Source organism: Ambystoma mexicanum, chromosome 9 (assembly GCF_040938575.1).
Source record: "Ambystoma mexicanum isolate Mex_15411 chromosome 9, UKY_AmexF1_1, whole genome shotgun sequence".
NCBI classification, from domain to species: domain Eukaryota; kingdom Metazoa; phylum Chordata; class Amphibia; order Caudata; family Ambystomatidae; genus Ambystoma; species Ambystoma mexicanum.
The window spans coordinates 1,339,111,572-1,339,139,014 of NC_090931.1; the positions used below are offsets into that span (position 1 = coordinate 1,339,111,572).

At 48.4% G+C, this 27,443-nt stretch overlaps 1 protein-coding gene across 2 annotated transcripts in view; it reads right to left on the minus strand.

The window, feature by feature from the left end:
- Nucleotides 1-6,285: 6,285 nt before the first annotated feature.
- The window catches only part of EPB41L5 (erythrocyte membrane protein band 4.1 like 5), a 1,765,041-nt gene continuing 1,743,883 nt past the window's right edge, over nt 6,286-27,443 (minus strand). For both annotated transcript variants that reach the window (XM_069616748.1, XM_069616747.1), the window contains one exon: nt 6,286-10,307. In XM_069616748.1, the coding sequence (XP_069472849.1) occupies nt 10,244-10,307 (64 nt within the window). In that variant the 3' untranslated portion in view covers nt 6,286-10,243. The remainder of the gene's footprint in view (nt 10,308-27,443) is intronic.

The following is a 27,443-nucleotide window of genomic DNA, read 5'->3' on the forward strand; positions in this document are numbered from 1 at the left end:
TACCTGCCAGTTTCTCTAATTTGACATGAGGGGACGGGTTCAAGTGTGCGTACCAGTGTGTGGCGTGTTGGGCATGTGCTGCAATCCAGTACAGTGTTAGGTCTGGGGCTGTGAAACCCCCTTTTTTGTAGGGTAGGGTCATTTGTTGCCACTTCTTGCGGACAGCTCCAGAATGCCCGAGAAATTGGGCGCACACCGAGTGGAGCCTCTTGAAATATTGCTTCCCGGGCCACACTGGTACGTTGGCAAAGATATAGAGGAGCTTGGGGACCGCGATCATTTTTATTAGGGACAGTCTGCCCGCAAGGGACAGTGGGAGGTTGCGCCATTTGAGCATCTTGGATTCAATGAGCTGTGCCGTAGTCTCGTAGTTATCCGCCAGTAAGGAGGCTTTGGTTAGTGACACTTGCACCCCGAGGTACCCTGATACCACCTGGGGACCAGCGTAGGGGAAATTCACATGACGGTTGCTGGGTTGCTACAGTGAGAAGGAATATTTCTGATTCAGAATAGTTGATGCTGAAGCCGGAGTATGTGCCTATTTTGGTTATGTCTCGGATGATCGGTCTAGGTATATGGAAGGGTTTCTGACATATAGGAGACATCAGCATACAGAGAGATGATTTCCGGTGCGTCCTGTAGGCGAATACCTTTGCGGGTGTGTCGATCCCTGACGTGGTCCGCCATGGGTTCAATGGAGAGCGCAAAAAGGATGGGGGAGAACGGACATCCCTGACGGGTGCCCCTGTGTAGCGCAAAGGGAGAGGAGACAATGGAGTTGACTAGCACCCTGGCGATTGGTCCTGTATATAGCAATTTTATATAGGAGATCATATTTGGTCCTAACTCCCATTTTTCCCAACACGGCCCATAAGTATTGCCATGAGACCATGTCAAATGCCTTCTGGGCGTCTAGTGCGACCGCCACTGCATCAGCCTTCGGGTCAATTCTGGACATCACATTAAATAGACGCCGGATATTAAGTGCAGTAGAGCGGCTGGGAACAAATCCACTTTGGTCTGCGTGGACCAGATGGGGCATGAATGGGAGGAACCTTCGCTATTATTTTAGCAAAGATTTTCATGTCCGTGTTGATAAGCGATAAGGGCCTATAGGAACCGCATTCATCTGGGGGTTTCTCTGGTTTGGGAAGGACGGTTATTAGGGCTTCTCTCAAGGAGGGATGGAGGCTAACCGGAGTGATTAGGTCCAGACCCCGTAAAATATGGGAGCTAAAATGGCAACATGTTCCTGGTAGAACTCAGATTTGAGCCCATCGGGACCCGGGGCCTTGTTCTTTGGGAGGTCTGAAATTACCTGGACTATCTCATCCAAGGTGAAAGGGGTATTGAGTTGTTCCTTGGTGCTTGGGGAGATGAGGGTCAAAGGGATACATTCTAGCAGGTCGTCTAGGTCATGGGCTGTGTGTTCCAGCTGGGGGCCATATAGACTGGCATAAAACCTTGCGAAGGTGTCAATGATGGCTTGGTCGGACCAGCGTCGTGAGCCATGTCCATCTAAAATGCCATCTATTCGGGCCCTACCTCCCTCCGCGGGCACTAGTTTAGCCAGGGTTCTTCCAGGTCTGTCTCCCTCACCGTACCTCCGGGCAGCCACAGGCCGAGCATAGTACTGTGCCTCGCTCAGGGCGCGAGATTCATATAGTTCCAGTTCTGTTCTAATCTTTGCTAGGGTTGCCGCAGCTGGCGCGGAAGCATTTTCTTGTTCTAGAGTTTTGAGCTTAGTTTCGGAGTTGCTTAGGGCCTGCCTTATGGCTTTTAGAACCCCTGCCTTCCTTGAGATGCACATCCCTCTGATGTATACTTTAAATGCCTCCCAGTGGGTCCCCTCGGGTGTGTCTTGTGTGTTGTTATTCTCAAAAAACATGTTTATGTCCGAAAGGATCTCAGCTTTAAAGACAATGTCAGATAGAGCATTAGATTTAAAGCGCCTGGCGGGGCGAGTGGTCAGGGTATTACCCAGTTGGATCTGCAGCAGTACAGGGGAGTGGTCAGAGAGCGTGCATGCAAGGATCTTGACATCCGTCACCCTGCCCACCCGGCACCCCGACAGTAAGAACATGTCTATTCTTGAAGAGCTATCATGTACTGTTGAATAGAAAGTATAATCTCTCTCCTGGGGATGGAGCGTTCGCCACACATCGTGTAGATTTAGGAACCTCATGTGTGTATGGAGTCGCTTGGCGGCTCAAGACGCGACCCCGAGGGTAGTGGTTGTTCTATCGAGGACATTGTCAAGTATAAGATTCATGTCTCCCCCCATATAATGGGGAGTTCCACATATTTCATGAGGATGGCAGTCACTGCATCTATACATTCGGGGGAATCAGTGTTGGTACCGTATGAATTTACGAGCAAGCATTCCTCGTTAGACAGAGTGAAGTGGAGAATCACATATCTGCCTTCTGTGTCAATGTGTGGAGTGTGAATTTTACAGATTTGTGAATGCGAGTCAGGACTCCCCTGGATTGAGTAGAGTATTGGGTATAGAATCTGTTGGGGCCCCAGGTCTGTGCTAGGTTTGATGATAGGAGCTTCAGAGCGTGTGTCTCCTGCAATAGGAGTACCTTGATCCCATGTCTTTGTGCATATGCTGTGATCCTTCGGGACTTTGTGAAATTTGTCAATCCCCGAACATTCCATGTCATCATTTTAATAGCCATGCTGACAATTTATGGGACATCCCAAGTAAAGGATCTGTCTCTGTTTTCAACCATATGTGCTGCAGTGGCATGAACACGCTTCTCTTCAAAACCAGTCATTACCTTCCTGCCGATTTTAGTGTAACATTCCCCAACATCACCACCCCCCACACTCACCGCCCGGTACAAACTAGCAGTGTGATAGTACCCATCCCCGGAGCGACCAACTGCGTGCCATCCCCAACCTGGCGACACTTGACCAATAGCCCAACCGGGGCTTAAACAAACACTCCACCTTAGAAGGCATTGCAGCTGCAGTGGGGGCTGCCGCTGCCGTCTGACCCACATTTGTTAATGCATATTATGATGAAACATCATTAATCTTTTGAATGGCTGATGGAACTTAGGTTACAAATAAAGCAAACTTATTCAAAGGCGAGATATAAGCAGATACTGCCATAGGCTGGTGTCTGACAGTAATGCTTGGGTATCGAGGTCAGGGCCCAGTGTATGCCATTATAGTCAGGCAATTTAGGGATGTATCCCCTTCCAAAGGTTGAGCTCTTGAGATGCTGGTGTTGGGGCTATGTTAGGCCCAGAATAGGACGGAGAAGAGGGGACAAGAGGGCAGTCCATAGATCGTCCATGGCCAGTGAGGCCTACAGTAGAGCCACGGGAGCCTTGGGTCTTTGTCGTTGTCCATTGGTTCCTTCGGGGGATCCACTAGCGGGATTTGTGCCTCGATGAATTTGACTGCCTCGTCTGGGACCGTAAAAAAAGTACAGCTTGTTGCGGTGAGTGAATTTTAGGCGAGCCGGGAAGAGCATCGTGTACTTGATTTTCCTTTCCCTTAGCATTTTTTTCACACCTCCGAATTGGCGTCGCTCCATCTGCACCCCCACCAAAAAGTCAGGGAAGATACTAATGATTTGTGAGTCCAGCCTTAGTTCCTCCTTCTCTCTGGCCAGGCGAAGTATGTGATCTCGGTCTTAGCAGTTTTGCAATTATTGGTCTGGGGAAGTCTCCTGGTTTAGGCCGGGGTGCCAGTGAGCGATGTGCTCGTTCAACAGTGAAGAATGGTGACAGCTCGGGGTTATCGAGGAGGTCTTTGAGAAGTTGTTCGACCGCGAGTTCCATCCGACCCTTTAACGCAGATTCAGGGACCCCCACTATGCGAATGTTTCTTTGCGACCTCGATTCAAGGTCATCGCACTTAGCTTTGATCTGCTTCATGTTATGGACGAGCTCCGTGACTGTGTTTTGTAAGGTATGAACATTGTCCTCATTGGTTCCTATTCTTTGCTCTGCCTCAGTGATTCTGGCCCCATGTTGGTCGAGTTTAGCTCTTAAGGAGGCTACGTTCGCGTTGATATCATCCAGTTTTTCATGGAAGGCTGCAAAGTTTTTTGCCATGGCCTCCATCATTGTAGTTAAGTCAGGCTGCGGGGGGTCCAGCAGGATATCACTATCCTCCTGTGTTGCAGAGGACGACGCTTGGTCTGCCCTGGGCGCTGCCTTGGTGAACTTATCCATGGCGCCTACCTTGCTAGCTCCTCGCGATCTGTTGGACATTGCTGTGGAGGGGAGCAGCGCTTAACCAGACAGGTTTGGTGGTGATCGTAGGTCAGGAGTCCTGTAGTGGGGGTGGTAGCTGGCCAGTGGTTTCGGCATGTAGGCAGTCTGAGCCTGGTAATGCAAGTGTTTGCCCCGACGGGTTGGGAGTGGCTGGCCCGTGGCTGGGCAGTGGTGATGAGGGAGCTGTGGGCAAGGGGGCTGTATAATGGTGGGCTCCAGCGGGTGCACTGCGGCGGCCGCAGGCACAGTGGGTGGATAGAGCTGGGGGGAGACAGGTGGGCTCCTGTGTAGGCAGTATCACTTTAGTTGGATTTGGGCTCGCTGGGCGATGTGCAGTTAATGGGGTTGGTAGGGGGCCCCACCGGGATGAAGAGATGATGTTGCTGCATCTGTATATGCTGGTAGTACAGGGTGACTTCCTCCTCTTCAGCGCCTTGCACAGTTCTTCTATGGTGGATTCTCAGCACATGAATATGAGGAACCTTCTGATGCGAGGGACAGCCGCGTGAGATGTTAATTTAGCCCAGTGAAGGGCGGCCGCGTAGACTGCTGTCTCAGCTACACCTCTTGTTGCTGTGAAGTGCTTTCAATCTGCAGAGCATGGGAGCGGACAGTCAGTGCGTAGGAAGGAGAGACGAAAAGGCTGGTCTGCTCATATGCGCCCAGCCGCCCCACGTGGACGCCGGGGCTCTGGCGCAGGGGGCCGGGTCATGGCGAGCGTCCCCACATTGGATCCGGATCATGGGACTGGGCCGCCACAGACCGCCGCCGCGCCCAGGGAGGACGGTAGGCGATGCTGGGGATGAGGGGGGCTGGGGGGGTGAGCCACGGCTGCCGCACCGATGACACAGGGGGCCGCGGGAGCCCAGGTGAGGCAGCAATGGAGGCGGCAGCGAGACCAGCACTCCCTCCTGGAGGCACCTACCATTGCCGCCCGCTGTCAGCAGGGCCCGCGGCAGCAGATTTGGAGGTGCCCTGGGTGGCGTTGCAGATCAGCTGTCCAGTCCCCCGTCTCCACGCGGCAGGACCGCACCCAGCAACACGCCAGGGGGGCTCGTCAGCAAGGTTTTCCGCAGCGTAGCGGCGGTGCTGTCTAGGGCCGCCAAGGTCGCACCGCCTTCCAAGTTTCCAGGAAGCAGGCCAGCAAGCCTACCCGGGCCGGCCCGCGTAGCCGGTCGTATCAGGTGCAGCCGAGGCGCTGGCAGCGGTTTTTCCACAGTGTATGCCCAGCGATCAGGGGGCAATCGGGCATAGTTTTTTGGGGGTATAGGTGGTAGGATTCCGCCGTTGTACACAGATTGTGGTCTGTGGGTCACAGAGCTCAGAAGCTAGGCGGCCATCTTGCGGGCTGCTAAACAGTACCCCCGTCAGCATGTCTGATTTTATTGCCAGCCACATTAGTTATGAGAAGTGATATTTGTTTTTTTTATAATAAACATGCGTTTTCTTTTTCCATTGGCATAAAACACTTTCTGCATTGTCTCTGAGCAGTGTCAACAAATGAATAGCCACAAATAAACCTTTTCTTTATACCGAGCATACAAATTATTTTCTGCACAGGAAAACATTTGGTAGGTACTGTGGCAAATCCTGAATTCTTGGACTGATTGATGAGCTCTCTATATAATCGCATATCAAATATTTGTTTTCTTAACATATATCTTTGGAGAAAGTGCAGTGAGATGCACCTTTTACACTGATTTATAAAGAATTGCAGTTGTTGGGAAGGAGAAATTGCCTCTCAAACTCTCTTCAGAGAGGATAGCTTACATGCGCACATGGAAAATAATGTGCGCACAAAAGCCAACCATTTCCACACTAAAAGAAATATAGAGAACATTGGTCCAGAGACGCAGAGTTTGACTCTAGCTATGGCGATTATGTGTAACCAGCGGAGTTGCCATCTTGGAATGGCCCATTTGAGCAGTGATTAAGCTGTAGGATTGACCCAACTGGATATTAGTACAAGGATTTAGATTGAGTCAACTAAACTGGTCATGATTAGAAATGCAGAAGTACAGAAACATGGAACCCGTAAAAACAAAAATATGCACCAGTTTTTCTCCTGTGTGATATATTTGAACTACAAAAAATAAACATTTACAAAATATGTGTCAGAGAAGACTACAAATCACAGTTCTTGTTCCCATTTACAAAATGTACTGTCAGAAATATCAGTGCAGTGTCTCTAGTACAAGATTTTACACAGACTACAAATTGTGGAAAACATATCAAGTGAAGCAGGGTGTATTTAGAAAAATAAATTACACTAAGATCTATTGCAAAGCTTCTCACATAAAAATGTAAAAATACAGTAGTGTTGGGTGAACATTTAAAATATTATAAGACGTTAAAAAAAATAATGAAAGCCACATGTTTTAGTATTCTACATTAGTTTCTCAAACAATGTGAAGCATAGACAAGGAAAGCTAATCCCAGAACAACTTTCGGAATTAATTCATTTCAGCATTATCCCATAGTCTTGTACTTTCCACAAATAAAAGAGACATAATAAAGACATTTAAATCATGGACAGTGATAAGTCGAAAAGATTAAGAGGTAGAACCAAGAGGTTTAGACTGACACACTAATTAAAGATCTATCCAAGGTACAGCAACGCAACACGTAGCTTATGATCTTTCCTTACACAATGCTTGAACCTGATGCATGTAAGTGTGACCCACAGGGCTATAGTACACCTCAAGATGAAGTTCAAGATAACAGGTATTCTCCTTTAAATAAATGCTTTCATTTTTAGGAAATAATTATTGCATTTTAAAGGGTTGCTAATTCTCTTCTCCAATCAGGTCTGTATTTTAATGATGCAAAGCTAATCGAGCAAGTTCCTCACATACCCATCTTCACACTACACTTTCTTTGCACTTTGCTGCTTTGAGAGATGCACCAACTGTTTGCTTTTGGTGACTATGCACCTGGGAACTCCTGCCCCGTTCGGACTACAACGCACAGTCATGTTGATTTTGAAAGGCCAAGTTTCTTGTCAATCCTTTTCTTAGATGCCACAGCTCAATATTATTCCTACTTGCATTAGCAAAACCTCTTTCAGTTTACCCAAACACTCCAGCTGCATGTGTGAAACTCTAACTGAAATCTAGGCTACGAAAAAAGAGGGGGACACATTTCAGCCATATATTGACAAAATGACCTGATTCTTTTCCAGTGTTTGTGACAGACAAAACATGGATTGGTCTGTTAAAAATGCATTTCGTTAAATGTAAATAGGGTCCAACATTAAAGCCACACTCTAGAAAATATCCATAAACTAAATCATAAAAAGGTGACCCTCACATTCTTTTATACTTAGTGCACATTGACCTTGCAAATTACACTTGCCAATTGGATACCAATTCTGCACTTTACTTTACCGATACCAAAACACACAATTTCAGAAGATCAACAGATAGCTGAGCAAAGGTAGTTCTTCTCTTTTGCTCTGAATCATAAGATTGACATATCACATAGCCTTAAGTAGTGTGAATAGTGGATCCTGGATATTCCAGGTGTATGATACCTTGTGCTTTATGAGAGTATCAAAGGGATAGGTCTGGAGCAGCCAAAGGGACACAAGAAGTTTTGTTAAATAAGGACATAGTCTTGCGTTTGACGTAGCTCATTCTATTGTACTCAATTTACAATTTAAGTTTTTCCCGATCAAATGTCTGACGATACAGCCACTAACAGGGTGGCGGCTGGGACAAGGAAGACAGCAACTAGCACTAAGCATTTTCTGAGAGTCCACAGCACCTGAAAGTAATATGGATGAAACACATTGATAAACTATGCCACAAGTAGCAGAAAGTTCAGTTTACAGATATCTTTATCTATGATGAGAAAGAATGTCAGGTGAGGTTGAAAAGGCACTGCCAGATATAGCCACAAACAGCCAGTCCATTAGATAGCACTGTTTACTACCCCTATCCTTCCAAAAATGGTCTCTCCTCGACTTTGTGAAGCATGCAGCCAACCTGATAAAGGTGTCCTGCTGGGAGATGTTATTAAAGAGGATTTTACTGTGTGGAACTACAGTAGTAGCAAAACATGTCTTATCCTCACCGACTCCAACACTTCACCCTAACGAGGCAAAATACTAGATGTTCCCAGTGTCTTCGAGTCCTCAATCTCCTTTAAACAGAATGTTCAGCTTTTGCCTGTGTCTATTCCAATGGAGAGCCACCATAACATCAACATTTCCCACTTACTATGTAGCATATCACTCCATTGGACCATGCAGAAAGGGATAACATTTGATTCGCTGAAATGGCTAAAAGTAATTTTCAACCTGTAGCATCACATACATTGCGAAACAGTTTCAATAACACCGTCTCTAAAACTGCTGTGGGAAGTTGTCCCAGCCGGAACATTTTTGAGAAAAAAAAACATTTGTAAAGAAATATCTGACAAACACTTCTGTCACAATGCACGTACAACATGGTCGACCTAAAGATAAATCAGCCCTATACTCATGTGGCTAATCCACACAGTGTTCTGGTACATAAAAAGCCACTGTTGTCTGGCAGACCAGTCATTTGGTCCATGTATTCACCAGCAATGTATAGCATGTGCACAAGTACCGCAAGACACATTGGCAGTATTTGCGAGTACATGCCAATGTAGTGTAGAATTACATAAGATTTTTTTTTTGCAATACAAAGCACTTAAAGCTTAAAACGGACAACAAATGCTATTCAAGCTTGCACTCCTTGGTAAATTTAAGATGCCTGGCTGCCAGGTGAACAGTTACAGCCAATGGGTTACAGGGCACAAATAACTAACATTGGTGTTGGCTACAGAGAAAGCAGCCAACTGGCCAGATACAGTTTAGTTTGTTAAAGTATTGGCAAGCAGCTATTGATACAAGCAAAATCAGCAAGTTACAATGCACACAGTAACCGCATTTACAATCCCATGATTCTGGCAATCTGCGAGTTGCTGGATATTGTAGCAATAGATACCAGATTTGGGCAAACCTTCCTTAAAATACTCCTTTGATCTACAGTATAACCAATAACAAGACATTTGTTACAAAAAATAAATTTCAATGAAAAATAACATGGATTAAAACAAAAAAGGTCCTCAACTATGACAATCAGAATACATATGGTCCTACCTCCCCATGTAGGGGAAAAGGTGCAACACCCAATATGGTCATGTCAAATTAGCAGAGCAGTGGCAACAGAGGAAGGCATCATTTATCAATTCTGTATGATTCCCCTATTTTGTGGAGTGCAGACGGGAAATGGATTAAAGATTGTCAGGAGATATTAACAAAGTGTCCCAATACTCACGGATCATCCAGAATAGGCAACAAGGGGGACTTAGTGGATTTCTTTTAAAGGTACCAGGATCATCGCTGCACTAAAAAACAAGGCCTGGCAGGTTTTGTTTTTTAACTTCCTCAATGTATGTAGAAGTGTTTCATTGCTCTGTGCTCCTTTGGGTGGCCTTTTTGTTTCTGTGGCTTGCACATTAAATTAACTACACGAAAAAAGGTGCAAAATACTCAATGGGATTAAGGCCAAAAGGTACACACCCAATGATGCTACACATGTAGCTGGTATAAATTTATATATATATCCAAAAGCAGCTCTAAATGCTATAGTTCCAAGGTTAAGTAGTACATCCAGAGGCAACAGGTACTTACAAATCCAAGGGTTGGTTGTGAAGTAACCTAAAAAGACAGTAGTAGCAGATTTAGCAGAACCCACAGTAACAGTTTGCATCAGAGTGGGCACAAGTTTCAGGTGAAAATACTTGTTTCATCTCCTTCCCCTTGTGCAAACTTCCAGGAAGCGGTGTCCTCTTTCAGAAGAACTGTGGTGGAAATCATACCAAATTCCCTTGAAAGCCAGATCATCCCCGGATGACGGTTTCTTGTAAATTCGCCGTTGGTCTTTAGGAGTCTATCTTCCGAAAAAGGTTTTGGAATGTTTGTTGAGATGAATGTTCATTTTCCAGTGGTCAGACATGAACAAGTAACATTGATTTTATAGTTCAGTGGTAAGCAAACATTTGGGCTTCACAGGTTGTTCATTGAGCTGGTTTACAGTACTAAATAAAAGGAACAGAAATTCAGTTAATAATTTATGATGACATTTTACAACATTTCATCAAACTCCTGCATGGCTTCACTACTGAAAGATTGAAAATCTGCTCATGTACGGAGGACTTGGTTATCTCTCGTCAAATGTCACACTATAAATGGGAACCCCTCAATGTCAAATCCTAGTAACATTTTACATCTATAGAGTTCAGACAAAATGAGGACTGTATGTGCTTAGTGTGAATACAATTCCACTTGATGTATCAAAAGGGCATATATATATTTAAGAAAAAGGAAGTGCTATTCTTATTGGTAGGGGGGTGGCAGCATGCATAAATGACAGCCTGGAAATACAACTTGATCCCCTTAGTAAATATTGCACGATTTTCATCTTAAAGAACACATCTGACAGGAAATGTATGACAAACATTACTCACCGTAATCGCATTTCTGACTATAGTATCTGCTTAGATTCACATGCTGTGCATATAGTCCGACATCTAGTGGTAATCACTGAGTATTGCATCTTTTTTTTTCAAAGTTCGAAAGGGACGTCGACATGGGCGTGATTAACACTATGTGGGCCTCATCACGACTTGGGCGGGAATGGTAACGCTATTAGCGCAGGCGGTATTAGCCCTACCGCCGAACTCCCTGGCGCTAATAGCGCCGGATCACGAGTTCGGCGGTAATGTAAGTCCCCATTCCCCACTGAGCCCATTCGGGAATGCCCCATTCCCCATTGGGCTCAATGGGGAATCTTCGCGCTAATACCGCCGGCGGATTTCCCGCCGGCGGTAATAGCTCAAATTTTCGGCAGGTTTCCCCCCAGTTCAGAGCTGGGGCGAAATCCACTGAAGCCCTGATTCGGCGGACCCTTAAATCCAGCGGTAATAGCGCTACCGCCGGATTTGAGGGTTACCGCCGAAGTCGTGATGAGGCCCTGTGTAAGTTGACGTGTAGCGTACCCAAAATCCCTCATGCGTCGAGGTCCCCCAGTGGCTTTTTTCTGCCGTGAGGGAGCCTTATAGTTTTCGTGAGCAAGTACAGAAGAGAGAAGGTGTAAGAAGTCTATGTTCCTTCTACTTCAAGAGGGGAGGAAGGGTGGGCGCATGTCAATCTAAGCAGATACAATCTTCAGAAATACGATTATGGTGAGTAATGTAGGTCTTGTGATGCTTGTGGATCCGTTTAGAATCACATGCTGTACAAAGACTAGCGAGCAGTACCCAGAGATGGTGGTGGGATGTGTGAAGTAACAGTAGCAAAGAGATGTCTTAGCAACGCTCGTCCCACCTGAAAATATGACCTAGAGTGTTTATCTAGGCAGTAGTGTTGTGTAAAAGTGTATACAGAACTCCAGGTTGTTGCTTTGCAAATGGACTCTAGAGCAACATTTGTAATGAATGATAGGGTAGCCCCTGTTCCCCGACTCGAGTGAGCTCTAGGCGTGAAGGGTAGATCTCACTTGGCAAGAGTGTAACAGTGTGATGCACTTTACGATCCACTTGGAAATAGCTGACTTAGAGACAAGGTCCCCTTCTCTACCAGCTGGCTCTGATACAAAAAAACTGGTTCGTTTTTCTTATCAGCTTTGTCTGTTGCAAACAGTAAATTAACGCTCTCCTCACATCTAGTGTGTGGAGGCTCCTTCCACATTAGTGGGGTTCTGGAAAAAGGTGGGTAGTTCGATGGACTGGTTTAAATGGAACTTTGAGATAATTTTTGGGCGCAAAGCGTGGGTGTGTGCGCAAAACCACCTTGTCGCTGTGAATGGTGACGAAGGGGTCCAGAACTGAAAGGGCCTGCAGTTCACTAACTCTCCTTATAGAGGTGATCGACACTAGGAAAGCAGTCTTGTAGGCGAGTGCCTCAAGGCTAGCTTTGCGCAATTATTATTTTTTTTAAAATTTATTTTATTGTGTTCCACAGTACAATTGTACTTTTAACACATTACATAAAAAGAAGTATACATAAAACCAGAAGTACATAATCATACAATTCATTACAAAATACCCATTTCATACAATTCATCAAATCACAAACAGAGAACATGTCCCACAGTGAGCTAAAACTTAAAGTATTGCAGCGTTCTTGAAAAAAATTCTAAAACATGAATACTCAAACTTAGTTCATTACAATTTAAAATTCTCCTCCACAAAGTCTTCTTCCGATGAGTACCTTATCCTAGAAAAAGCTTGAGTTCTGAGACATATCAAATTAGGGCACCCTACACATAGGTGCTTTAGAGTTTCAATCTCAGTCTTGCAATGGCAGCATAATCTTTGACCTCGCGGGATATTAAGGCGCCTGCCCACTATTTCGTTAGATGGGGCCAAATTCAACCTAATTCTTAGTAATTGAGATCTATAAGTCCTTGAAGGGTGTTTTTTCAGGTAAGGGGCAAGCACATTGACATTTTTAGAAGTCCACAGAAAATGGTGCCCAAAACATTTAGCATCCATGATCGCAGACCTCATGCTACACCATCTTAACTTAGCCACTTTAGGTGTAAGGCCCAGTTGTTCAAGCGAGATGTCTGCACAAAGGAGCATTGACTCACAAGTTAAAGCCCAGTCATTAAGGACTCTGCAGCCACCCTGGAGCCTTACCAGATTCAGTTCCTCCAAAACCGAGGCTGTTGGAGGGTTCAGAATGATTATAAAGAACTGGAGTTTCGCCCAATCCACCATGGTTTGGATGGGTAATTGTCCTAGCCTTGCGCAATGGTTCAAAGTGGGGTCCCATTAGTCTGGTAAGAACAACATTTATATCCCAACCGGGGGCTGGGTTGGAGATGGGGGGGATGAAGTATCTTTACCCCCTCCATAAATGCTTTAATCACAGGAATCTTCCACCACAAAACCTTGCTTTGGGATGTGGTGTATGTCGAAAGAGCGGCTAAGTGGACCTTTAGAGAACTGAAAACCAGTCCTGAAACTAGGTGAGTTATGTACAGGACAAGATCTTTAGGAGAGCAATCATTAGGATTGATGTCCTTGGTATTACACCAGGTAACAAAGCGCTTCCACTTACTGGAGTAGCAGTGTCTGGTGGTAGGTTTACGTGCCTCTCTGAGAATGCCCATGCATCTCAGAGGGAGTTGACGGTACTTGAACTCTAGGACTTCAGGAGCCACGCTGCTAAATTGAGTGTTTTGGGGCAATGATGTAGTGTCCCTCCCTGATCCTGGAACAGCATGTTGTTCGGGCTTGGTAGCTTCATGGGAGGGGAGATTGACATTGCCATGAGATGGGAGAACCAAGGCTGGCGGGCCCACATAGGGGCCACCAGGATCATTGTGACTGGTTCCTGGTGCATCTTGTGCACTATTCTGTTGAGAAGGCGAATCGGGGGGAAAAGCATAGGCAAATCGGCCTGACCATGTTATCCAGAGACCGTTCCACTTGGAACGGTTCTGTGGGTATCTGGGGCCGTAGTCTGGGCATTGGGCGTTTTCCAGAGTGGCAAATAAGTTCGATCTCTAGGAAGCCCCATTCTGCAAAGACATTGAGTAAAATGTCCTCTTGTAGCCGCCACTAATGCTCTAGGGGTAGGGGAAGTATCTGCTGAGTAAGTCTGCCAGAAAATGGCGTTCCCCTGGAACATGTTGTGAAAGGAGCAACATCTGATGGAGTCCCAAATTCCAGAGGTTCTGGGACAGTCTGGATAGCCCTAGGGAGTGAGTGACCCCTTGTTTGTTCAAGTAGTACATGACCGTGGTACTGTCTGTAAGGACTAGAACTGTCTTCCCCTGGAGGTGTGTCTGGAAAGGCTTCAGGGCCTTGAGCACTGCTAGCAGTTCCAACAGGTTGATGTGCTTGGACGCTACTGCTGGAGACCACACGCTGTGCGCTGTCTGTTGAAGGAGGTGAGCCCCCCTCAACCCCGACGGAGATGCGTCTGTGGTGAGAGTGGCCTCTAGTACGGGGGTGGTGAAGGGTTTCCCCTGCAGAAGGTTCTCCCTTGACCACCACTGCAGAGACAACCACTAGATGGTGCCACTGGCCTGACAAAATTGGTTAGAGAGTCACTCTTGCATGGGTCGCATGTGCAGACGAGCATGAGGAACTAGGAAGACACAGGAAGCCATCATACCCAGCAGTCGCATGGCTTTGCGTACGGTTACCGTGTGAGGGATCTGGAACAGCATGTTTTGGGGGGAAGACAAGCCCGTCTTCTGTCCAAATTAAAGCCCCCAGAAACTGTTTGACCTGGCTGGGGGTCATGATGGATTTCTTTTAGTTGATAGAGAATCCCATGCTGAAGAGGCGATCTACCGTCTGCTGGGTTGGCATGTTCTGTACGAATCCCCTGTTATGAGCCAGTCATCGAGCTAGGTATAGACTGGGATGGACTGCCCCTACCATCAGTACCTTCGTGAACACCCTGGGGCTGAGGCAATGCCGAAGGGGAAAACCTTGAACGGATAGTGGGTGTCCTCTATCATGAACCTGAGGTACTTTATAAGTTGGCAACATTGAAATATGAATGTATGCATCTTTCATGTCCAATGTGGTCACGTAATCCCCCTGCTGCAGTAGTGGGATTACCTCCTGAAGGGTTGTTATCCTGAACTTTTTTTTTAAAACTTTTATTTTTGTCAGCAGAGGTTCACAAGACACAAACATCAAGGCAACAAGCATAAACCAGGCAGATCATAAAGCATCACAATGATCGCAATACATTAGTTACAACAGTAATTTCAGAGCATCAGGGGGAAGGAGAACACAAAGGAGATCACGATGCATGGTCAGGTGCCGGAGATAAGCCCGACCCAGGCATGCTCCCACACTGATTGTTGAGGTACGTGTTAAATTCGCTCCAAATGTTCTTGGGGCGAGAACGGATGGGCAGCATAGTCAAATATTCCTCCTCACAGTTTCGAGACCATGTGAGCAAACCCAGCCACTTCCTATGGACCGGGGGAGAGGAGGACTTCCAGCTCTGAAGTATACACTTCTTGGCAATCATACAGCTTATGTTTAAGAACTTTTTAAACCGCTTAGTGTCATCAGTCTTCCAGATCCCAAACAGTACTGCTAAAGGATCGGGGTCAATTACAGTTTCAGTTACTGCAGTGAGTGTGTTCAGAACACCGTCCCAAAAGTCAGACTATTTGTTACAGGACCAGAACATATGTAAATGATCAGCTTCAGCCGCCTTGCAACGCGGACAGAGGTGTACCTCGGAGCGAGTAAACCCCGAAGTCCTACGTGGAGTATAATAAAGCCTATTAAGGAGCTTATATTGCATGGCGCGAAAACGGAAGTTGAGAGAGACTTTTTGGGTATGAAGGCACATATTCTCCCAGACTTCATCGGGTATTTCTAGGCCAAGTTCTGTCGCCCATCCACCCCGCGCCCCCAGAGATGGAGTGGGGGTGGTGTCCTGCAGAATTTGATACAGTGAAGAGATGACACCCCGAGCACCGCCCGAGTTGGCGATATAAGCTATTGCCAGGTTATCTGGGGTTCATCCGGAAATGAGGGCCATGTGGTGTGGAATGCGGCACGGAGCCTGTAGTATTGGAGAATCTCTAAGGGGGATCTGGTGTGCCCCGGTTTCCAAGTTTGGGGATCTATGAATCTACCCTCAGGATAGAAGTCAGACAGCGCCCGATATCCCAGCGCGCCCCAGTGTCGGGCCAAAGCTGCATCCAGCGTGGGTTCCAAGCCAGGGAAGGCCCACACAGGGAGCCATTTGTAGTACAGAGGAAGCCCGCCTGTCGAGTCTAGCAAGCGTGACCAGGCATACAGGGTCGCGGCAACGGGGTCAATAGGGGACTCACGTGAATAGTGTTGGTGTAGATTCAAGGACATTATGTTGATACCAGCAGACGCTAGTCGCTCCAGCCCGACATGTGGGCGCACCGGGGAGCCGGGGTACCAATGAGTGGCATACTGGGCCTGGGCTGCAATCCAATAGAGTGTCAGGTCAGGAGCCGCAATACCCCCCCGTTTGTACGGGAGCGCCATGTCAGCCCACTTCTTGCGCACCGCACCAGAGTGCCATAGGAATTGTGCACATAGCGTATGCAATTTAGTGAAATATGCCCTCCCAGGCCATATAGGTATATTACTAAAAGTGTAGAGGAGCTTGGGGAGCAAAATCATTTTAATAAGAGATAACCGACCGGCAATGGACAACGGAAGAGGGCGCCATCGTGAGATTTTAGTCTCAACCGTCCGTGCCACCGCTGTGTAGTTATCAGCAAGCAGAGTGCATTTGGTGAGGGATATCTGCGGACCAGCGCAGGGGATATTCGGTAGTGGGCTGTAGGGTAGATTTAGTGAGCGGGAAGATCTCAGATTTTGAATAATTAATTGTAAATCCGGAGTGGGTGCCAATGCGGGTGATGTCTCTTAATATGGGATCAAGGTGGGTCTTGGGATCTCTGACATATAATAGGACATCGTCCGCATAAAAGGATATAATTTCGGGATCCTCTACCAGTCTTAACCCTTTACGGGAGTATCGTGCACGGACAAAGTCCGCCATTGGTACTATCACCAACGCAAAGAGGATCGGGGAGAAGGGGCAACCCTGCCTGGTACCCCTGAATAGCGTGAAAAGCTCAGACGTCAGTGAGTTAGCCCTTACTCGCGCCACGGGGGAGGTATACAGTAGTTTGATGAACCCAATCATGTTCGGGCCAACACCCATTGTTTCAAGCGACCATGTCAAAGGCTTTTTGAGCGTCCAAAGTAACCACTACAGCCTGGACTTCTTGATCCACACGGGACATGACATTAAACAATCTCCTGATATTATGAGAGGTGGACCTGCCGGGGACAAAGCCTGCCTGGTCTTCATGTACCAAATGTGTCATAATGGGCAGAAAGCGATTAGCAATGATCTTAGCAAAAATCTTTGTGTCAAGATTCATGAGGGAGAGAGGTCTATAGGACCCACACTCGTCATCAGGTTTACCCGGTTTGAGCAACACCGTGATAACAGCCTCACGCATGGAAGGGGGGGAAGGATAGAGGCACGAAGTGCCTCATTTAGACCTCAAGCAGCCGGGGGGCCGGAATGGCCACATGTTCTTGATAGAAGCCTGTGGTGAGGCCATCAGGGCCAGGCGCCTTGCCTTTGGGTAAATCCGAGATGGCCGATACTATCTCGTCAAGTGTAATCGGGGAGTCTAGTTGGTCCCGGGTAGAAGAAGAGATCTCTGTAGTGGGGATCTGATCAAGGGGCTCGCGCATATGATGTTCGGTATGCTCAGCGGGCTGAGAATAAAGGGACCTGTAGAACTCAGCAAATATATCCAATATCTGCTGGTCCGCCCATCGAGCTTTGCCATATTGATCTTTAATGGAAGTGATTTGCGTACGGCCCGATTCCCCTCTCACAAGTGTGGCTAGGGTTTTCCCGGGTCTGTCCCCCTCACCGTACTTCCTGGCTGCCTGTGGGCGACTGAAGTATTGAATTTCGTTGGTAGCTAGTGTGTTGTATACTAGGGGAGATCTGGGCGAGTATATTGGGGTCAGCACCCGCGGCACATAGCTGCTCCAGCCGTTTTAGCTTAATCTCAGAGCGATCAAGGGCAGCTCTAATAGATTTCAACACCCCAGCCTCCCGAGAGATAGACATACACCTAATGTACACCTTAAACGCGTCCCATCTAACCGCGCCGGACGTGTCCTGAAGGGAGTTGAGTTCAAAGAACGATTCAATGTCAGCGAGTATGCCAGACTTAAACACAATGTCTTTTAGGGCTTCGTACTTAAAACGCCAGGTGCTGAGTGTCGGAATGGAAATTCCCAGTCCCAAGGATAGTATGACTGGAGCGTGATCAGAGAGTGTGCGGGGCAATATACTGGTACCCTCCACCCTACCCATGACCTCCCTGGAGACCAAAAACAAATCTATCCTGGACGAGCTGTCGTGAACAGACGAATAAAAAGTGTAGCTGAGGATAAAGCGTTCTCCAAGCGTCACAGATGTTGAGCGATTGCATGTGGCCACGCAGCCTGCGCGCCGCACCAGACAGAGCTCTGGTAGCGTTACCAGTCCTGTCCAGAACAGTGTCCAGGATGAGATTCAGATCTCCCCCCCATATAATCCGCACTCCCACAAATCCAAGCAGTATGGTGGTTACCGTGTCGAAGAACTCTGGAGAATCTACGTTGGGGCAGTAAGTGTTGACTAACAGATATTCTGTATTGACCAATGTGCAATGTAGTATGACATAGCAACCTTCAGGGTCGATGTAGCTTTTATGTAATACAAACTTAATTGCTTTGTGGATCATCGTGAGGACGCCCCTGGATTGAGTAGAGTAGGAGGTAAAGAATCTGGCAGGACCCCAGGAGGGAGCAACAGCCCTTGAAATGAGTCCGTTGGAGTGTGTTTCCTGCAGAAGCAGTATCTTGCAGTTGTGTCTGCTAGCATAGGCCATAATTTTACGGGCCTTAGTGTAACTGCTCAGTCCCCGGATTTTCCAGGACATTATGACAGTAGACATTCCAGTGCAGCTATCAATATCCACAATAACCATGTTTCAGTGAACCTCCCACCTCCAGTGATGGTGTGAGCTCCCAAAGTTAGAACTGCTGGCGTGCATGCAGCCTTTCAGTGTGCGCGCTGCAAAACCTTGTGTGCCTTTTTGAAAAACCACCCCTTTCCCGCCCCACACCCTCACCACCAACCATGGATCAGCAGTGCGAACGCCACCCACCCTAAACTGCGTGCAGATGAGCCGTCCCCAACTTGGCCCAACCTGCCTCAAGGCCCAACCGGGGCCAACAACTACTAAAGACAGAGAACAACAATGCACTCGCAGTGGGGTGCAGAACAAGAATGAACATTGCAATCGCAGTGGGGTGCGCTGTTGCCGTGAGGCGGAACCAGGACAGATACGGATGACAAAGTATCAGGCGGTATAGTAAACATTAGTGTGCATGTTAGACACATTATGCCACAGCTAGCAGAGGAGCACTGGGGTAAATGCGAGACCTGACGTGAGTAACTGAGGATAAACCCGCGGGGGCCAAGGAAGGACCGCAGATGGCCACCCAGGAAACAGTGCCGGGCATAGTTAATGTGAAGATCTAGTGTAAATGCGCACTTAGGGCGGTGTAACGTTGTTACCATCGGCACATCAAGAATAAACAGCAATGACTAGGCTACATGATAAGGGATCAACTAGGATTCAGTCGCAGGCATCAGGATCCTCGTTTGCATTATGTAGTGGTATCTGAGATTCTATGAATTTCACAGCTTCCTCCGGGACCGTGAAGAAGTATAGCTTGTCCCTGAAGGTGCTCTTGAGGCGAGCATGAAAAAGGATTGCATAGGGAACATTACGTTCCCGTAGTAGCTTCTTGACGCCAAGGAACTGGCGTCTCTCCTGCTGCACCCCGATGGAAAAGTCGGGGAATATCCTGATAGTGTGTGAATCAAGGCAAAGGTCTCCTTTCCCGCGGGCCAGGCTGAGGAAGAGGTCTCTATCTCTATAATTAAGTATCCTAGCAATAATAGTCCTGGGGAGGTCCCCAGGCTTGGGGCGTGGTGATAAGGCACGGTGGGCTCGCTCGACCGTAACGTACGGTGACAGGGCAGGGTCACCTAGGAGATCCTTAAGTAGAGTCTCAACTGCCAATTCCATACGCCCCTTAAGGGCGTTCTCAGGAACCCCGATAATGCGAAGGTTGTTCCTGCGTGAGCGGGATTCGAGGTCATCGCATTTTGCCTTTACAGTTTTCATGTCCCGGGTCAGAGTGGCCACCACGCCTTGCAGTGAGTTTAAAGTATCTTCATTTGCCCCAATGCGATTTTCGGCCTCCGTGATCCTGGCTCCCGCCTGGTCGACAAGATATTTGAGAGACGCCACATTAGCGTTGATGTCATCGAGTTTTTCATGGAAGGATGCGAAATTTTTAGCCATAGATTCCATCATTGCCGTGAGATCCGGAGCAGATGCGCTGGAGGAGGGCACCCGATCAGGATCCTCATGAATGGGTGCATCTGGCCCAGTCACTGCACGGGGGGTTGCTTTTGTGAATTTATCCATGGTGCCCATCTTGCTGGACCCCCTAGATTTGTTAGGCGTTACTGATATGATGGAGGGGGCCCGTTAGCTCAGACCTGGCACCACGCTGGCCACAGGCGCGCTGCAACAGGTGCAGTTCCCAACTGAAGTACCAGGAGGAATAGTCAGCCCCACACTCCCCTGTAGTGCTGCTTTAGAATGAGATTCCAAGAGGGATGCCACAGCGCCTAGATGCCAGTATGATGATTGAGGATGTAGCACACAATGCAAATACAGCAGGTAGTGAAAGGTCACACTATGCAGCAGCCAGGGTAAAATCAGGGGCCATAGTTGGACGGGCGCCTGTCCGTCGGGCAGTGGAATGATGAAGTGATGCTGCTGGGGCCCCCAACAGGAACAGCAAGAAATGTGCAGCCGCTGCAGGTGCAGGACGTCTATGAGTGAGTGCCTTTAGGCCAGTGACACAAGGCCTGCTTGAGGATTATTCGGAGCCGTGTCCCGGAGTCACCAGCGCCGAGGTGATCCCAGTAGAGGTGTAAGGGCCCCAATGCGAGGCTATGTCTCTGCGGCAGGAGCGGGCCGTGTAGAAGCAGGTATAGTCCAGGGAGGGTGGGGAGGCACAAACTGCGGCTGGGAGAGCGCCCGGATGGACTGGCAATGTGATTCAAAACTGCCCCCTCAACTCCTCACCTGCTCGCGGTATGCAGATCTCCAGCACCGGGGCCGCGCACCATGATCACTGTGCCCCGGGCGTATTCCCGGCCCGCGCAGGCAGCCGGCAGGGCGATGAGCAGCTGCAGCCGCTCCCCCGGTGCCGCGGCCCGGCCGGGGCACAACGCCACAGCACACACGCCGAGAGCTCTCCAAGGAGGCCGCGGACGAGATCAAAGTCCCCCGCCCCTCGCAGCCAGGGACAGGAGGGGCCGCGACTCCCAGCGATGGGGGGAAATCCACTCCCTGCGATGAGCCGAAGCCCAGTAACAGGGCGATGAGGGCCAGCAGCCAAGCCCGCTCCAGTAGATGGTTCGGGGCGGAGCCTCAGCCGAGGAGGCCCGCCGAAGCCCAGAGCCGCGCCAGAGACCGCGCGCGCGGTCAGGCCACAAAGTTGGATGTAACGTAGCGGGTTGCCCGGAGCCCGATTCAGTCCGAAATTCGGGCAATGCAGGCAGCAATCGTTCAGGAGTAGCTCAACCAGATATAGGCCGATGTCAGCAAAGCAAACCGCCGATTTGGCCGGATTCCTTTCCACACCTCACGGAGCTCAGCAACTAGGCAGCCATTTTCGGGCTGCTCAACAGCGCCCCCCGTCATCCTGAACTTTTGAGGTTTGATATACTTGTTTGCAGGGCGCAGATCTAAAACAGGGCGCATGGCGAGATACTTTTTGGGTTTAAGTACACTAAATAAATACCCTTGTTTACCTGGAGAAGAGGGAATACTTTGATGGCACCCATTTCCAGCAGGATCTGAACTTCTTCCAGCAGGATGCGCAGGTGTTCCCTGGACACACATTTGCTTCTTGGTGGGTGGTAGCGAGGTGGCCGGAGAAACTCGATACAATACCCATGGGTAACTGTCTTTAGTACCCACTGATCTGAAGTGATCCCGTCCAAGACTTGGATAAATGAAGACAGACGACTCCCGACAGGGGAAGCATGGGAGCGGACCCGTACTGGCGAGCCACTTGGAGGTGGAGGCCGGAGAGCCTCTGGGAGCAGAGTTTCTACCTCTGCCCTTGCCCCTACAAGAGCCTCTTTGCTGGTACTGTAAATTGCCAGAGGAGCCCTGAACGGAGGACCTGCCGCACCCCCGAGCCATACTGACCTTGGGGCGAGCGGGAGAGTATAGGCCATGAAAGGACCGGCTGGCATTAGGTCCATTGCGCTGGTGAAAAGCTTTAGCCGTAATCTGGCCAAGCGACTTTAAAGTTTTGAGCTCCTTTTTTGCCATTTCCAGGGAATCCAACCTTACCAAATAGGTTGGATTCCTCCACAGGCTTGTTAATTGAGGGGCTTTGTGTTTCAGGTTTGAACCCAGAATTTTTCGCTTGAGTAGGGTTCCCTGGGCAAGGTTGCGTCTAGCAGTTTCGGCCGAGTCCAGAGTGTTTTACAGGATATTCGGGGTTACTTGTCTGCCTTCAGCCACGAACGCCAGCAGGCGTGATCGGGTAGGTTCTGGAACGTCTTGAAGGCCATCCTTTACTAGACCCCACTGAACATCACTGTAGCTTGCAAGGAGCATGGTGTTGTTGGCAATCCTTGTGGAGTACGCTGCAGAGGCAGTGACGTGCTTACCAAGGGTGTAAAGTTTTTTGCAATGTTTAACTGGAGGGGATTCTGCAGAGGACAGTGGTACCCCTGTCCGTTTGCGAGTGTTTTTTACGACAAGGGAGTCGGTGTGGCGTGACCCCTAATGTAGAGAGGATCAGAGGGGGCTGGGCGAAACAATTTTTCCCACACAGGGATTAACTGCCCGTGTAAGGGAAGGGGACAGTAAGGACGGAGCCAGGCATCTTTTAATATAGTTTAATAAGGGAATGGTGTTAGGGAGAATTCTCAGAAATGTGCTAATTCCCCTTCTACCTTCGAGACCCCCAGCTCTTTTGCTGGACTTTAGGACTTTTAAATTTCAATCCTGGAGAGAGCAAGACCTTTTTCCCACCCTCTCGTGTATTTTTCTGTGATTTGGACTCTGTTTCTTTTGGTTGTGGAGTCTAAAACTCCATAGGCATCATCTTTACATTGTGGCACACAGCACCTTCAGTGCAGTGGCACAGGGAAGTCTCTAGGATTTCCCAAAGGTTTAAATAGCTTCTCTTGGATAACTACTGTTTTCAAGTGCAGTGAAGTGAAATTTACTTTGCTTACATTTTGTAACTTTCTAGACCCAGCACATACTATCTTACCATAGGGTGCTGGAGGGTTTACTTAGTATCCCCTTTGTCTAGTTTCTCATGTAACATCTTTAGGTTACCCTTTCTACAATTAATGGCAGTAGTTTACTTTTTACTACCGTTGTGCATTTTTACAGTGGGCTGTGTTCAAAGCTGCAGTAAGGCACCCATGGGTGGCAATTTTGTAAAAATGGCCCGGTCTTCTTTTTTCGCCATTTCTTGTTGTAAACGTCCTTCCTGAGATTTACTCTGCGTGCCAAACCAGGTTTGGTCCCTTTGTTCGTTTTGTCTTTGGCTCCAGAGTGTCTAGCAGGGGCAGGAAGTGAGGGAGGTGCCCGAAACTCCCTGTGCTTTATCCCCTTGGTTACAGGAATGCACCAAAGGTGATTGGCTGTCCCTGGAGGACAGCCATCCTGCTGTGTGATTGACAGCTAGGCTGCAAATGAATGGGAGAAACATGCATAAAAGTTGAGGTCTTTTGGCTTGGAATGCAGAGTCGGCCACTGGACGAAGGAATCCGAATAAGAACTTGGAAGAGACGCCTGTTGCAACTCCTGGACCGCTGGTTTGCCCGGTGAAGCTTTGCTGCAGTGCTGAAGCTCTGAATTCGCCTCAACTAGAGAAGCCCTGCAAATGACAACTTCTCCCCTTGGATTGGTGGGACCAATCAACCCCAAGCCAAGCTCATCTGGGCATTCTCTCAGAGCTGGCAGTACTTCCATTGCTGCTGCAGGAACCAATTGCCAGGAAGAGGAACACCAGAATCGAGTGAGCGTCTAAGTCCGACCCGAGCTTCAGGAAGATCCTACGGACTCCCAGGAAGTAGGACTGACCAAGCCTGAGCCACCTCAACAGAGTGCTGGACCCCAGATGCGAGGAAAGTCCATAGTGGTATCTGAGAACTGCAGTGGTGCTATTTGCGAGAGAGGGAAGGAGCTGAAACCGCGAAGTGCTGCTGATCTGAAGTGTGGCCATTGCTGCCGCTGACCTTCCATTCCTAGTGCAGGAGTCCCTAGACGTCCTCCCTCTTGTCCCCACGACTGAGGCCCAGGAACAACAGGATCTGCAGACCTACAAAAGTAACAGAAGCCAGCTTGAATCAATTTCTTCAAACCAATTTCTTCGAACCAAATGTCCTCTAAAACTAAAGGGATTTACCTCTTGTTATGTGACTTTGCCTGCTCTCAGTTGAGACTTGACTTGATTAGGTTGCCTTGCAGAGTTGCTTGCAGCTTTGCCCATCACATGTCTCCCAGCTTGTGGCCCTACAGTGATTTCCATTTTCTACAAAGACTTCTAAAACATTGTGCAAGACTTTTTACTTACCTGCAAGAAGTGCTTCAGCTCACCTAGACTTCTGCTAACATAACATTGGCTATCCTGGCTTCCTGAGAGACTCTTCCTACCTCCGACTGTGTTTTACCTTTCCCCCAGAAAAAGGTTTAATTTACTTTGCATTGGAGGGTTCAAAAAAGTACGTACCTGCTTAAGTATATTGGTTAACCTTTGTTTTATTCCATACAAACTTTTCTTTGATACCAAACTCAGTATTGCTCTAAATGTACCAGTGATATATCCATGTCCACAGTGTCCTAGTTATTTAAGTCACCCGAGGGTGTGGGAAGTGTCTGTGTGCCATCCACAATGGGTATCTACTGATCTACTGAAAAGGAGTGTGTATTTTGTGTTACATATAATTGCTCCCTTCTAAAGAAGGCTTATTCAACTGACAAATTAATAAATGTTTAATCAAGAAACCTTGAGTGAAAGTTTATTTGGAAAACTGTCACTGTGAATCTCTATGTTAAAACACTACAGCTCACATTGACCCCTCTCGGGAAAAGTCTGGCTGCTCAGCCACACTACCAACCTGCATAGTACAGACTTATACCAAAGGTTGGGTTCCTATTGCCAGGAGGACAAGGTTGGTGTAGTCTCCCAAAGGGTACTACATACAATCTTGCCTAACAAATGACTTGGCTAACCAGAGTCTTTTCCTTGAGGATGTCCTCCACGAAGTATGAGTCAGGGGCACCTTCGTGAGTAGCAATTTGAAAATGGCCGGCTGCACTTTTTAAGGATGGAGTTGAACAGCATTTGGTCGTCCACTGGCAACAAATCTCTCTTCGGAGGAGTAGTAGCGGCATCCAGACAGATGACGTCTGGGTCAGTGGTATGTGGTGGTGTATGCCACGAGCTCTGGTCCTCCGCCTGATTGCAGTCTGGGTCGTGATTGACCAGGTCTTAGTCATAAAGGTTAAAACCTTTGTAAGAAATATCCTGGGCCGGTGTAACGCTCACCTGATTCTCGCAGAGGCGCCGGTCTTGACTGGGCGACTACCGTATCTTCAAAGGTGATGTGTAGCACCCGGTTGGCTCTTTGGGCTGGACCTCTGTGCACTGTATGCCTGACGTGTAGAGTAAGATGTCTTAGGTAAGTGAATGCCGAGCTCTCCATCTGCCTCGGGGCAGGGTGCTGTAACCAGTTTCTTCACTGGATAGGTAGCGCAGGCCTCTTGACTTCAGAGGACTGCTGTCCGTCGTTTACTGCACGAACGGTAAGTTTCGAGTCATTCAAATGTCTTTAAAGTCTTTAGTAATGATGTCTCTTGTTTTGCAGGGTTCCGGCGATGGCGGATGACGGGCTGAAGTGAGTTGAAGATGGAACCCGTGTGATGAATAGAAGCGCCTGGAAGCACGTAAGTAAGCGCTTGTTGCCTGCTTCACTATGCGCTCTAACTGTCTTTTTATTTTGCAGGTACGAGTTCGGAGCGGCTGCAGGGTGTCGGAATACCCACTGGATTAGATGTGGAAAGGAGTAATGGCACGTGAGTATTAAAGTTCCCCAATGTCTTTAAACGCACCTTGTTTTGTCTTTCAGATGCGGGATGCAGCGCCGAAGGCCTCCGGAGCGTGCGAAGAGTTGGTAAACTTTTGTCTTTCAGATGCCGGAATGCAGTGTGAAGACCTCCGGGGCGCACGAAGAGTAGGTAAGCCTTTGCCTTTCAGATGCCGGAATGCTAACCTGTTCTTTCTTGTCTTTATAGGTGTTGCTGAAGACTGGATTCAGGATGGTAAGCCTTTGCCTTTCAGATGCCAGAAAGCTAACCTGTTCTTTCTTGTCTTTATAGGTGTTGCTGAAGACTGGATTCAGGATGGTAAGCCTTTTTCCTTAGGTCCAGGACCGGATGCAGAAGACACGATGAGCGTTCTGCTGCAGAGGTTGCAGAATAACGCAAAGCAAGATTCATCCACCGGGTGTGGTTTAAATAGCCTCCTGTAGTGCTTAGGTGTCTCCTTCCACAGCCACGCCTAAGTAAGAAAAGAGTTCCTGGTAAGAAAAGAGTTCCTGCCTTCCAGAAGAGTTCCAGTGTTCTGAATCTAGGGAGTGGCTCCAGCCCCACCCAACAGGAAAAGTAGTTCCAAACAGAAGAGGATCAGAGGCTCAACTGGCAGGCAAGTAAGCAGCATGGTCTGCTGCAGGTAAGTCCACCCAAGCATTATGAGCCCGGCGCTTCCAGCGCTGGGACTGGGCATATTTATGAGCCTGGTGCCACTGGCGCCAGGACTGGGTCCAAAAGGTCCGAATTGGGACTGGTTGGCACTCGGAACCTGGGTTATGGATCTGCTTCCAAGGGAGTTGGGAAAACCCTGACCTTTTGGAAGCAGAGATCATGACAGCCGGGTCCTTGGGGTCCTCCCCAAAAATATGATCGTGGTGTTCCTGTGGTTCCTCAAAGAGGGAAACTGGGAACCGGGGGAGGGATGTTTCCGAGATTTTGAGCGGATGGGGCAAGAGTCCACTTGCCTATGTCTCTTCAAGGCCCCGTCATACTGGTCTGAAAAGTCGAACTCTGCCATTTTAGCCATACACTCTTCAAACCTTTCCCTAATCCATTCTGAGGAAGCTGAAGGGTCACAGGAGGAGGGAAGGGCTGCCTAGAAGGGGGTGCATCCTTATGTAAGGCCTCAGAAAGAGGCTGGAGGGCCTCAGAATAGTCCCTTTGGGGAGAGGGGGTCTCTCTAGAGTCCCCAGCCGCCAAAACGGTAACCAAAAGCTTTTTGCGAAGCTTCGTAAGCCCTATTGATGGCGTAGAGGGTTTCGGCACGCCTGTAGGTGCTGCCGCGGTCGACAACACCACAGAGCCCTTCGGCGTTCGAGCGCCTTTGGACAGCTGGTCGACGGTAATGAGAGTTTTGAGACAGCCGCCCATTCCACAGGTAGTATTATGCCCATTTGCATGCCGCGGG